The sequence below is a fragment of the Stegastes partitus genome, unplaced genomic scaffold (genome assembly GCF_000690725.1).
Source record: "Stegastes partitus isolate 25-593 unplaced genomic scaffold, Stegastes_partitus-1.0.2 Scaffold752, whole genome shotgun sequence".
Classification (NCBI taxonomy): domain Eukaryota; kingdom Metazoa; phylum Chordata; class Actinopteri; family Pomacentridae; genus Stegastes; species Stegastes partitus.
Genome location: NW_007578483.1, coordinates 174,178 through 188,160, shown reverse-complemented (window position 1 = coordinate 188,160; position 13,983 = coordinate 174,178). Strand labels below are relative to the sequence as shown.

At 38.6% G+C, this 13,983-nt stretch overlaps 1 protein-coding gene across 1 annotated transcript; it reads right to left on the bottom strand.

Moving 5' to 3' along the window:
• Positions 1-3,100: 3,100 nt before the first annotated feature.
• abcg2d (ATP binding cassette subfamily G member 2 (JR blood group)) lies at positions 3,101-13,367 on the bottom strand. Its single transcript, XM_008291638.1, has 15 exons — positions 13,159-13,367; positions 11,942-12,001; positions 11,726-11,840; positions 10,949-11,101; positions 10,683-10,840; positions 9,627-9,778; positions 9,361-9,438; positions 8,728-8,978; positions 6,890-6,972; positions 5,048-5,137; positions 4,825-4,946; positions 4,542-4,696; positions 4,321-4,410; positions 3,335-3,447; positions 3,101-3,248 (listed from the first exon to the last, which is right to left on the bottom strand). The coding sequence occupies exons 1-15, from the start codon at positions 13,365-13,367 to the stop codon at positions 3,101-3,103; spliced, it is 1,977 nt and encodes a 658-aa protein (XP_008289860.1).
• Between the last annotated feature and the right edge of the window lie 616 nt (positions 13,368-13,983).

The following is a 13,983-nucleotide window of genomic DNA, read 5'->3' as shown; positions in this document are numbered from 1 at the left end:
ATTTCTGGAGACATGTCCTGTGGTCTGATGAAACTAAAACTGAACTGTTTGGCCATAATGACCATCGTTACATTTGGAGGAAAAATGGGAAAGCTTGTAAAGCTGAGAACATCATCCCAACTTTGAAGCACAGGGGTGGCAGCATCATGTTGTGGGGGTGTTTTGCTGCAGGAGGGACTGTTGCACTTCACAGAGGAACAATGAGGAAATATTGAAGCAAAGCTTGGGCGCAAATGGGTCTTCCAAATGGACAATGACCTGAAGCATACCGCCAAATTAGTGACAAAGAGGCTTCAGGACAACAAAGTCAATGTCTTGGAGTGGCCATCACAAAGCCCTGATCTCAATCCTGTAGAAAATGTGTGGGCAGAGCTGAAAAGGTGTGTGGAGCAAGCTGGGCAACAAACCTGACTCAGTTACACCAGTTCTGTCAGGAGGAATGGGCCAGAATCCTATCAAATTATTATGAGAAGCTTGTGGAAGGAAACCCAAAACGTTCGACCCAAGTCATACAGTTTAAAAGTGAGGCTGCCAAATACTAAGAAAATGTATGTAAACTTCTGACTTTGAAGAAAGTAGTAAAAAATTCTTATTATTCTGGCGTTTAGCAATATAAATAATTGTATAAGCCTAACTGACCTAAAACAGGAAAAGTTTAGTCTGGTTTAATGTCAGAGTGAGGGGGAAAAAAAAAAGGTTGTCACACTATGAACAAGTACATTTGAGTACATATAATCATTTATCAAATATATACCCCGACATGTTTACGCTGATAAATACAATTATAAACAGCTATAAAGCCGAGGGAAGTGTTTAACCCTAAAATTTTGTCTCAGTAATACCAACGCATCTGTTTTTCAAAGTTACATTTAGGCTATAACTTACTGAACTAACTTAAGGGTCCATAATTTCTGAATAATGTTCAGGAGTGTTTGCTGAAAATAAATATGTAAAGTGGTACAAATTATAGAGAAAATAAAGACAAAATCTGTTAATTCTGTTACATTTAGTTACTTCCATTGTTACGCTGATGACATCCAACTATACATTTCCACTAAATCTGTCGACTCCCAAACCCATGCCACCCTCTCAAACTGCCTTACCGATATTAACTTCTGGATGCAAAATAATTTTCTCAAACTCAACTCCAGTAAATCCGACATCCTCATTATTGGTCCCGATTCCCTCACCTCTGCAGTCCAAGATTTCCATCTTTCATTTGAAAACTCTTCCCTGTCACCCTCGCCCCACTGCCGTAACCTAGGGGTCATTTTCGACACCAAACTCACCTTCACCAAACACATAAATTCTGTTACTAAAACAGCCTTCCACCATCTGAAAAACATCGCCCGCCTCCGCCCCTCTCTCTCACTCCCCGCTGCAGAAACTCTCATCCACGCCTTCATCACATCACGCATTGATTACTGCAATAGCATTCTCTTCGGTACCACCTCCAACCTCCTCAATAGACTCCAATACATTCAAAACTCTGCCGCCCGCCTCCTCACCCACACCCGCTCCAGAGACCACATCACCCCTGTTCTTCAAAACCTTCACTGGCTTCCCATCCCATTCCGTATCAACTTCAAAATCCTTCTTCTCACCCACAAAGCGCTCCATAATCAGGCCCCCTCTTACCTCAAAGACATGCTCCGTCCCTACACCCCTTCACGTACCCTCCGTTCCGAAAAATCAAAACTCTTGATCGTTCCCAGGTCCAAGCACCGAACCTGGGGGGATAGGGTCTTTTCTGTCGCCGCCCCCACCCTCTGGAACTCCCTCCCACAACATATACGAGACACCTCAGACCCAGCAATATTCAAATGTAAATTAAAAACTCATCTGTTCCGCTTCGCTTTTCCCACCTAGGCCTCGGCTCTATTTCGATATTTACTGTTTTCTTGTTTTTTATTTTTTATCTTTTTATTTTTCACCTGCTTGCTGTATTTCTATATTGTCAACCTTTGTATTTATTGCTTGTTGTTTAATGCTTTTATTGCTTTGCTTTTATCCTGTGAAGCGTCTTTGAGTTCTTGAAAAGCGCTATACAAATAAAATGAATTATTATTATTATTTATTGATGACACAGTTTAGCTGTGAACATGGCAACAGCTAAAAACTTTGTAAAAACACTGTAAATGGTATAACTGCATCACCCCCCACCAAAATCAAGTTCACATGAAAATGTTGATACATGTTCATAAAAACTGCATTAAAATATAAACATTATGAACTTTGCCGGCTTTGCTTTTCTACAAATTAGTTTTGAGGTAAAAATCAAGAAAGACTCACTTCAGTGTAATACATGTAAAATGATCAAGATTAGAGTTCCAAAAATATTGAAAAGACAAAAGAATACAGTAAAAGTAAAAATAAAAAAAAAACAAAAACAAAACAAAACCAAAAAAAACAACACACAAAGCTTTGTAATAAAAACCTAAATCCACTACTCTCTTGGCCTCCAATAAAAAGAAAAGAAAAATGCAACTTAGTTTCTGAAAAGTTAACACTTTCAGAGGCACAAGGCTTTCATTCAACAAAGATAAAATTGTTGTTGGCATTCCGGCGTCATATCTGTACTCAACATCCAACTATGCAACTGTAAACCAAAGGCGCAACTAATAAGTTTGACATTTTGGGGAAGACCCTTGTTTTCTTGCTTGTTTTCATTATTTTTATATTCACGAAGTATCACATTGTCCATTTACAAGTTCACCTCCACAGCTAGCATTTGTGACAGCCAGCAAACTAATGCTGCTCTACTTAATATTGTTCCCAATACCCATGGTTTTCTTGAAATTAGAATACAGAATTGTGACTACCTGCTGTGCACCAAACACCAGAAAAACCCAGTAAACATAGAGCAGCATTAAGCAGCATTTGGCTGGATGGATGCTGTAATCATTTGTTATAGAAAAGCATCCAGATGCAGAGTTCTTGTGAGTTTGTTAGAAAATGAACAAATGAGTGGACGAATGAGAGTTCTACAGTTTTATACATAAAGTGGTATTTCACCAAAATGTCACACTTACTAATGGTAAAATTTTCTTTTAAAAACTGTTGGTCCAGTTTCTCAAAGACTAAAATAAAGAAGAGCACATTAAGTGAACTTTTTCATGTAGCGCAGCTTCAGATAGCCGATGGCGAGGCAAATAGTTGCGATCACAGTCAGAGCGACATGATTCTTCCACAGTCCCCATACAGTGGGCTCTATTCCCAGGTACATCAGATACTGCTCTCCTGTACATCTGGAAATAGACACATCAAAACTGTATGTTACAAACCAGTAGCATACGACTGGAACATGTATGTACTGTAACACGGTTCCACTCACACATCACCAATCCTGGTCATCGTGCAGTTGCTCATTTCAGCTGACATGTTGCGGTTTTGGATCACGGAATCCTCACAGATCTTCAGACCAACAAACTCATTGATCTGCAAGGCCTGTAGGTGGACAGCAGATGAGAGTGAGCAGAACAAAGGAAATATGGTGCATGCTACAAACTGGACTGTCAGTATCTACGGTTGAAACCAGAAGTTTACATACGCTGTACAAAAAGACAAAACCTCCCTTAACAGGCTTCCTCTGCACATAAGACAAACCGTGAATTTCAGTCGTTTTCTATATTTTAGCATCATTTGTCTATAATCACCACAAAGAGCGCAAAAGACATAGTTCATGGATCTTTCGTTGATGTAGCGTGCACACATAGACCTCTCTGAAATCTTCAAAAGTTTGAAGTTTAATTTGCTGCTCACAGCTGTTTGTAAGGATCTTTCCTCTGAATTTATGCAGCAGCAGCAGCAGATCCATATGAGCATCTCCAAAGCAAGAGAGTTGTGTCCTTTTATGCACATTGTAACTTTGTTAAACACTTAGTCTCTATCCTTAGCTGCCTCAAGCAGGAGGTGGCTGGAATGAAAGACTTGCACTACCAAAAAAGATTTGGTAACAAATTAACCCCAATGTGGGAACAAATTATACGCAAGATACGAATGATGATGTATATATTTTTCATGTATATATTTGATGCAATTCTTTTTCTCTCTGTAGCTTTGAACACATGTATTGTGCAAACATTTTATCAGCTTATCCACTGTGCCATTATTGTACTTGGCATGTGGTCTATAGGTTAGAATAAAATTAGAAGAGATCAGTTGCGCCAATCTATAAAAGTAAACTTGTTGTCCATATGTATATAAATAGTGGCATGTATGTCAACCCATATGTAACATTCAGAAGTCAAAGCATTCTCTGTGACGATCCTTCTGTCTGTATGCTCTTCTGTCACAACTCTTAGTTTGATTTAAACTTACTGCAAGAGCGTAACGAGGAATACTGAAGTACTTCAGCCAAGACAGCCAGCTCGCGATGCTGGGAAGGTTCACCAGGAGGCCTGAAAAAATCTAAGAACAACACAAACTCAGTCTAAAGGACAAGAACCTTATTTTCACTGCCGGGGGTCTTTAACAACATTTCTTCCTTCAAATGTTTTATGTGTCTCAACATGTTTGTCAGAGTTTGCTGTGGCTCTCACCATCATGAAGACAAAGGTGATGGTAATGATGACTGTGGCGGTAGACACACTGCTCTGGCCAGCTGCGATGGCTGTGGCCATGGTTGTGGCTGTGCAGGTCAACAGATTCACGGTCAGCGTGAAGATAAAAAAGGCTTCTGCTGTGGTCTTGAACACTGAGTGGAAACACAGAAGACCAAATAATGAGATGATTTTGTATTTAAATTAAGTGTACAGTCAAATAGAAGAAAGAAAAAAAACAAAACTCCATAATTCAATCAGTTCATGGAGCTGTGAGTCTTACTAATCAAGAAATAGATAATAACGCAGAAGATCAAAGTGGTGGCGACGCGCAGAGCGAAGTCAACCAGGATCTTAGCGATGAAGTAGACCGACACTCTGTAGTAGCCACTGATGTACTCATGCCTAGAAGAAGAAAAGAAACATTCAGCATGACTCAGCCTTCTCATTGCAAATTGAACTTTGAACAAAGAAGTCACATTAATGTCGGTGTCCAGAGTACATACACAAACAGTTTCCTCTCGGTGATGAAGAGTTCAGCTGCAGACACGACGCTGAAACACTTGTTGGTAGTGATGAAGAAGAGGGCACCCATCCTGAAGGAAACGACAAAGTAAAATCTGGTCACTCAGTCTCTCCTGGTCAACACCGTTTCATAACAAAGTATGCAGTTACTAATGCTGACTCCAAGTGCCCACAGAGACAGAGAGAAAACATCTGTCCTATTGTAAATCAAAGTCAGTCCTCTGCTGAGTCAAGGACAACAAATGTGATTATGTTCACTAGTATCCTAGTTTTCATTACAGTTTTAGATGCTGGTTAGTATCCAAACTCAGGACAATATGGTACAGGTAGATGTACTCAGTGAAAGAGATTAAGTGAGAGTGTTTGTGCATTATAAGTTGACTTGTAGGACATCTTTGCTGGATTAGACAGGCTTTAAAAGACAACAGCCCACAAAGACACACAAAGCCAAACATATTATAGTGAGTATATTGATTAACTGCTGCAATGCAACACAACCTCATCCATTATTGGGTTCATTATTTGCAAATACAGTCAAGTGAAAAAGAAAGCACATGGCAGCTGATGAAATAGAAAGCTGACCTTTTGTTAATAAAATTTAAAAAAAAATAAAAAAAAATAAAAATAATAATCTGCCACATTGACAAGTACACCCTTGCATCATATCTACAAGTCCATAAAATTAAAGATCAGAGGTTCCAGATTAGCTGTGAGTGATTATAATCTCTTAAGGGACTCACAGGTGGAACTAATTGTATCTTTTTTTTTTTTACACCACAAAGTAAATGTACATTTTAACATCCATGTTTGCATACATATTAAAAAGCAACTGACTCCAGTTGAAATCCTGATATCTGATCCTGCAAGGAGTGAAAAGGTTGGAGGGGTGAATAAGTTGAACCTTTTAAGCCACATACACTGGTGTCTGACATGCTGCCTATGCCCTGACTTCAATATAATGACATTATGTTCTTATATTTCACTGAAGCATGCAGAGACAAAGAAAGAGTTTTCCAATGTGCTGGACTTGCGAGTACCAGGTTGCGCCCAATAAAATATGGTAAGAGGATTAGCCAAGATGGAATTACTCTGCTCTTTCACACTTCTTTATCAAAAGCAGAAATGTACACCAATCAGCCAGAACATTAAAGCCACCGGTTTAATATTGTGTAGGCCCCCCGCGTGCCGGCAAAACAATCGGATCCATCGAGGCGCAAATTCCCCAAACCTCTGAAGGTGTCCTGTGGTAGAAGACACCGAGATGTTCGCTGCAGATTTTTGAAGTTCGGTCAATCGTGAAGTGGAGTCTTTATGGATCAAACTTGTTTTCCTATCGCATCCCACAGACAATTTATCTGATTGAGATCACACCACTGCTATGACCCAGTCAAGCAATCGCTGTTTGGTCTTTGTCACTCAGACCTTTACACACATCAGCTTCAAGCTCTGACTGAACATAGTGCTGGTGCAGTTATAACGAGATAGTCAATGTTAGTCACTTCATCTGTCAGTGGTTTTAATGTTGTGGCTGAATAATGCACTTAACCGGAACATTTTTCAGGAAACATGTTGTCCAGTCTATATAGGTGCAAATAACATTTTAAATAAATGTGTTTAGTCTCCATAATTTCTGTGAGAGCTGCTGCTGACAGCTGAAAGTTAGATGGTGTGTTTGTGAATGACCACAGAAAGTATTTACTCAGAAATGCAGGTTTATTGTTAATAATTCTGTAATGTATAAAGTGTCAAATATTAGGATGCGACTTCTGATAGCTGTGGACTTCTAAGGACACCTGCATTGTGTATTTGAGCAGCTCTGTCACCTGTTCTGGAGTCCACTCTGATCATCTTTAACCTTGAAGAAAATGGCTCCTACGACGAGAGCGAGGATAAAGTTGACTGCGAGCTGCACAGGCAAAACCAGAAGATTTAGAGACTGTGATGACCTTCTAGGAAGTTCTGATACATTATATAAATACATAAAAATCTAAAAATGTATACACATAATATGCTGGTCAGCTGTTTATGAAACTTATGAACGAAGTTCATTTTAACAGAAACTAAACCTTTAGCCGTAAGGTCTAACTTTGTGAATGTTTGGAAGAAAAGTGAAAATGCTGGTCAAGTGTGAAGGAATAAAATGAGCAATCAGTACATTAACTCCCATTATAGCTAAAACAGAAATCAGGGTTTTCTAGTGTTTACCCTCCTCCTCCAGAACTGCTGGTGGGGGAAACGACAGAAAAGAGTGAGAAAAGTGAAAGCGACACATGTTTTAAGCCTAACAATTTACAGATTATGACTGGACCAAGCGGTTCCCAGGGTGAAGGGATAAGCCAATAAGGTTGAGCCTTTTTTCACCTAATTCCCCTCAGCCCCTCATGTGGAAGCAGGGCAGTGGAGGGATAGGTCATGATGCAATCATGTGATGACTCCCAGACCAGGGCCAAGGGCCTTTAGCCAGATATGATATCAGTTCAGATCCTGGCCCAAAGAGGCAAGAGTGGGGTCACAACAGTCACCAAAGCCGATTACAGCACCCACACCACCTAGAGCCTCTCTTGTAGGATTATTTTGACTTATTTAGGGCCAATTAGCTGTTAATAATTCTTAAAGTGAGGAGACTTCTAACGGCATTTTGCCGCCATGGGTCGACTAATGAGAGCATTAAGCTGACCCCTCCAAAATGCTGTCTGTGCATCCTGTTCATGATGAAAGTATCAACACAGATTAGTTCATGCACTTTTCTTTTAAAGGTGACAAGCCATTATGTTTAAACGTGTGACCTAAAAAACAGAAAACCAAAAAACTAATTAGATTTAAATGTGTCAGAGCTACAGACTTATGACTTGACAGGTCAGAAAAATAAGGACATGTAGCTCAAGTCAGACTTAACCAAAAGACTTAAAATTTCATTTACTAAAGATCTGTAATTGATTGGATAAGACAAAAACTCGATTTTTAAACACAATATCTAATGTTTGCAGATGCAGCTGCCAACATCACAGTAAAAGAGACAAAAAAAATCTAAATCTGAACAGAGAAATTAGGCTAAAATGAGTTTGTAAATACATGAAGCAGTGGCTGAAAGAATTACACTTTTTGGTAAATATGCTAATTTGCTTTTTTCCCCCAAATTGAGTTTTTCTGCATTAATGGTGAAGCCTTTGTTTTTAAGTCTGCCCACCTTCTTTGGTGACCCTGTCAGCCTTTTGGAGGTGCTTGGTTGTTCTAATTTCTATGACAATCTGGGAAATACACTTATTTGCTAATGAATCACATAAGATTGATACCACACTCACATCTGGACTATTTCTTGGAAAAAAAGGTTTTTCAGGTCAAGAAACAGCCCAACACATAACTCCTGCAAAATGCCAAATTGTCATATTTACTCTGAAGTCAAACAAACGAGATATAATCTGCTAGGGAGCTTATGAGGTGCTGGAAGGTGGATTTTGTTACCTCAAGACTAATGTCTTACCTTTTCTCTAGTCTTTATCAAATGCTTATCATTTGCCAATGGTAGTTTTATATTTTCCCTACAGACAAGAAGGTCATCGACCTTGTCATTTAACTTTTTTGCCAGAAAGTGAATGAACATATTTCTCAAAATGCCCAACAGCGGCTGTAAGTCTATGTATAATAATAAAGACACATTTACCTGGACCACAGATATTTGCTGAGTTAACATGACGTTCTTAAAGGTTCTCCGAAGAACCCATCGTAACTGGTTGAGGAAGGAGCTGTTGTAAGTGACAGTGTGGAACACTGGACGTGATGTAAGCCTCTTATTCCTGAAGATGCGATCCTGTTCAGTTTGCATGCTTCGGAAGCATTGGCTTTGCTTGTACTTCTCCACCAGGGACTCCTCGATGTGCCGATTCGGGCTGTCGAGCTCCTCAATGCTCAAGTCTGTCCATGTATACGAGAAGTAAATGAGAAATTTAATCACAGGAAATAAATATGACTATGGAAGATGTTACCAGAAAAAAATATTACCAGAAAAAAAACATAAAGAATGTTATGTAATTTAATGTTGAAATGGAGGAAGATTTAACCACTACATTTGTCCGATGAGGCCCATACAGAAAATGTTGGAGCAAATATGAACAAAAATGGTCCCAACTACGTGGTGCAGCAAGCCATTCATTTATATTAGATTTTTTTTGTGTATGTTTTACATCCTTGCAGATGTGAAAAGCCTGTCTATTGCATATTGTTTAAATGCCTTTTAACATGCTATATGAAACACTTTAAACAACCTGTTAAAAGCTGCTATACAAAAAGCCGCTACCTTGAGATACGCCATTCTGTCCATTAATAACATCCAGAAAGAAGTCAGCTGGGTTGTTCTTTGCCTCATGTGAAAACCCTGGAACACAGACACAATGACTGTTTAATATCACTACAAATTTAATGCTGGACATACTGTGGCCATGCTGTTTTTTCCACAACTATACAACCTTCTACATTTACTAATTTAATAGAACTTTAAAAGCAGAAAGAAGACCATAAAGATGTATCTTATGTTGATACTGAGTTCTGAAAGCATATAGTTACCACTGCTGATAAAGTACTCCAAAGCGTCTGGTGCTGATCCGTGATACACCAATTTGCCATTCACCAACAGGGTCAGCGTGTCAAACAGTTTGTAGATGGAGTAGCGAGGTTGGTGGATTGAGAAAATAATGGTTTTTCCATTGTCGGACATTCTGAAAACAGCCATAATAAAAAAGAAGAAAATGTGATCTAAAACACGAGCATTATTTTCAATTTCAAGTGGCAGAAGTAAGAAATGAAACCCATGGGCTGCTTCTTTGTGATGCACAAACACCTCTACACTCTTCAGCATGAAAACTAAAGAAGGAGGTGTTGTGAGGTGGCACCACTATGAATTGATGCTGTACAGAGGGGGATGTGTAAATGATCCCACCTGACTACCCAATAGCCAGAATTCGGACTGCTGAGCTGTGGATGCTGGAGCACATTGTTCAGATCAAGAGGGATCATTCATTAGATTGTGTCTTTTTTGCTTTTGTATTGAATTTTAAGAGGCCATGTTTCTAAAATGTCTTGAGTGAAACACCTTTTAACTGCAGAAATCATGAACACTGCAAACGTAAAAGCTGGGTAAAAATGAACTGAGGGATGGATCATGGTAGTTAGACACAACACTAAATGGAATAACAAAAACACAACAATTTGTTATTTAACTAAGGTAAAAACTGAGGTAAAGATGAAACATTTAAAGATAAGGAAAACTGAGGTTTAATTAACTTTTCACTGTAATAAAATACAGTAGAGTACACATGCAAACATGCTTGCTTTAAGAATAGATTGTGTTACTATTAAACTGTAGGCACTAAATGCAAACTTAATCCAAAGGCTCAGTGTTCTTGCTTTACATTTTCTCCATGCTGCAAGTCAGAATAATGCAGATGACGAGACAGACCATTTTAGAAGTCAATCTAATACCATATTTTACCCTGGAATATATATTTAAAAATGCACTGAAAAGGAGAACTTTGAATCTGAAGGCATATCTCCAGAAATCCTCTGGGGAAAAAAAAGTTAATGAAAAATCTGAGAGACAACAAAGTTTCAGTTTTTCATTACCTTTTCAGCAGCTGCAGGACAGTGTTGGCAGTGCTAGCATCCAGCCCTGTGGTCGGTTCATCCAGAAACAGAACTGCAGGATTAATAATCAGCTCCATACCAATGCTGGTCCTCTTCCTCTCTCCTCCTGAGATTCCTCGGGACAACGGTGTGCCCACCTGGAAAAAACATCCCCACACAAGATTCCACACAACATGGATCAATGAACCTATCTTGACTCTCACCTGATCACTCACCAGATGAGTAATGTGTGATTATCTACATACCTTGGAGTCAGCCACTCTTGTGAGACCTAGATCTCTAATGAGTTCGTTGACTCGAGCCTCCTTCTCACTCTGTGGCACCGAGCTCGGCAGCCGCAGGGCTGCAGAAAAACGCAAATTCTCCCTCACAGTCAGGGTGCCCAAAACCACATCATCCTAGAAGAGAGACAAGAAGTAGTCATCGCCATCAATCATTTCTTTATTCCTGCTCTTCTTCATTTGTTTGCAACTGACTGCATTTCCACAGACTGGTCATGCAAAGAACAAGAGACTTAATAGGGTTTAAAACAACCAACTCTGGTGCTAAAACTGCTGTAATCAATGCTTTTACAGTAACAGGATCAAGGCCTGCATGTAATGTGAAAGGCACCGCTTTTCCTACACTTTCTAGTGTCTTTCAGGATACAGATTAGATTTTTTTTACAGCCCACAATATTTCATTTACTCTCATCCATCTTATGTCTGAGGTTTCAGCTTTTTTCTGTGAAATAGCTCTAAGAAACCAACTGGATGCTACCTGTCAATCATTAAACATCACACACACTCACACACAGTACGTTACAAGGTGGCAAACACAGTGGGAGCTTGTGGAGATGAAACAAAAGAATGAACTTCAGACTCTAAATGAAAGCTACTGGCACCTGTGGTTCACTATATCAACTGAAAAGGTATTATCAGTGTTGCATTAATGTTTCCAGCGCATTCAAGTAGCCAAAAAAACAAACAAACAAACAAAAAAAAACACAAGGGTTTATGCAATTTAAAATAATTTAAATTCACCTGGACTACATAGCCAGAGAGGGACTTGAAGTTCGGAAGCTGTGGTGCTCCATCAATAAGAACGTCCCCTGAGAGTCCGGTGGAATCTTTCCTTGCAGCCAGAATATCCAAGAACCTACAAAAAAACACAACATTTAAATATACCTGCAACAGATGCAGGAAAGCAAGTGATGATTTTATTTTTTTATTTTGTTTTTTGAGAGATGTGGTACTCACGAAGATTTTCCACTTCCAGTAGGTCCAAGAATAGCGTTCAGGCCAGGTTTCATGATCCCACTACAAGATATTAACACAAGTGTATGTGACCAATTAAATATGGATAATTAAAATGTAAGGACATACCCAGACATACAAATGCTTTTGTTAGTAATGATTAGCAAGGTCTGTGTTCTTGGATTTTCACCTCACTGTATCAGTTTTACAATGCAATATAAAGGATGTGAGATAAAGGGGATTAATGTGGTTCTTTCTGAAATTAGAAGCATCTAAATGATTTCTCTAATGGCATGAAATTCATTTTCCTCTCTTGTACCAGACAAAGCAATGTTCATGAAAGGATTTTTGAAGCTGTTACAGATATCATGAACCTTTCTCCACAGGTGCATACAAAATGATAACTATAATCTGTAAAAAACCACAGAAAAAAATTTCAAAAACAAATCCCTCAACTACAGAGAGACCAGTTACACAAAAGAGTCAGTGATATAAAACGGAATTAAAAGACTGAATGAAAGTCTGGAGATGGATCACGTGAGGCTGTTTAATTCGTTTCCCTGGCAGGCTGCTCTATACTGCATCAGAGAGATTATACGCAAGAAATCATGCTTAATAGCAAATAATTAACAGTGTGTGGCAAGAAAAGGCCCAAAAAACTTGTGTGAAATTATTCATTCTTCCATGGGAAATGTCAGGAGTAATTAACACCATTAGAAACAAACCAATGTAAGCCTCTATTCACTATTGTCCAGCATCGTATAAGGATGCAATGAGCCACATTGAACTGACACAAAAAACCCGTGTTCTTTAACTGTAACCAGGATTAATACAATAAATGTCAACACTGAGCCAAAAACAATCAACTTTGCTGCTTCTTACTGAAAGTCAACAAACTAAAAAGCCTAATTTATTTTGTCTTGTTTGAGAAATTATCCTGAAGCATTGTTGAGTGAGTGTACAACAATCTGAGAAACATAAGTGAAGCACTTAATAGATTTTCTACAGAACTAAAACAACTAACCAATGCATCACAAATCAAATACTTATGGTTCTGCATGTAAAGAATTAATAATCATTAACATCCCTTTTAAATCGCTTTAACATTGGCATTATTTCTGTTCATTTCAGAAAGAAAGACAAGTACATAAAAGGAAAGACACAACTGACAAACACAGTAAAGTAAATCAGGACAGACAAACAAATATTTTATAACTGACTTGAGGTCCACCAGTATGTTCTTCTCATTGACAGCCCTCTTCCAACACGGGCCGCTCTTTATTTTCACTGTGTAGTTGATGTTGTGAAAGCTCACAATGGAACCACGTGGCCGTTCGCCCAAGTCCACGGCCGGGGTGAGGCTGGAATTGTCCAGCCCGTTGGTACTGATTTCGTCCATTCCAAAGTTGATGCGACAAGATTCCGCCATAATTGTTGACAGCAAACACCCTGTCGACAGTGGTCTGTGTGTCACACACTGATATGATGCAGAATGAGAGAAATAACGTATGAGTTTCTCAGTGTTTTTTTAGCCAGAAACAAAAGACTGCATCCAATTGAAATCATCAGATATGAACACATTTGAATGACATAATACATGAAGCTTACAGGAAGGAGAGCAGAGGTGTAATTTATCACAGTAAATGTAATATTTGATGGCAGCACTGAATAACGCACTCTGATTATTAGGCAACAGTGAAAGCTCAACAATATAGAAACACCGTGTTACAAGAAAAAGTCATGTATTCAAAATTCTACATAAGAGAAAAGCATTATCAGATCAAGTTACTTAAATATATTATTGTAGCGTGTGAAAGTGAAACTGATGTGATTTCTCTAATCTTTGTTTTTCTGTTAAATATCAAACAATATGACTTCTGTGTGCCTCAAACAGCCATTTAATTATCTATTTTTAATTAAATGGCGAAGAATTCATATAACAGAAGCCGCAGACACTACTTTTTTTTTTTTTTTAAATGAGCCAATTAAATTAATTAAAAGTGCATCATTGAACTCTAAAATGAAGAGAAGAAGCAGCATAAAAT

Excerpts from the sequence above, each read along its gene's own strand:
- abcg2d (XM_008291638.1), bottom strand. The coding sequence starts at position 13,367 with ATGGCGGAATCTTGTCGCATCAACTTTGGAATGGACGAAATCAGTACC. Across the intron at positions 6,973-8,727 it reads AGCAAATATCTGTGGTCCAG|CTCGCAGTCAACTTTATCCT; the intron begins GTAAATGTGTCT and ends TTGCCTGTGCAG. Across the intron at positions 4,947-5,047 it reads ACCGAGAGGAAACTGTTTGT|GCATGAGTACATCAGTGGCT; the intron begins GTATGTACTCTG and ends TTCTTCTTCTAG.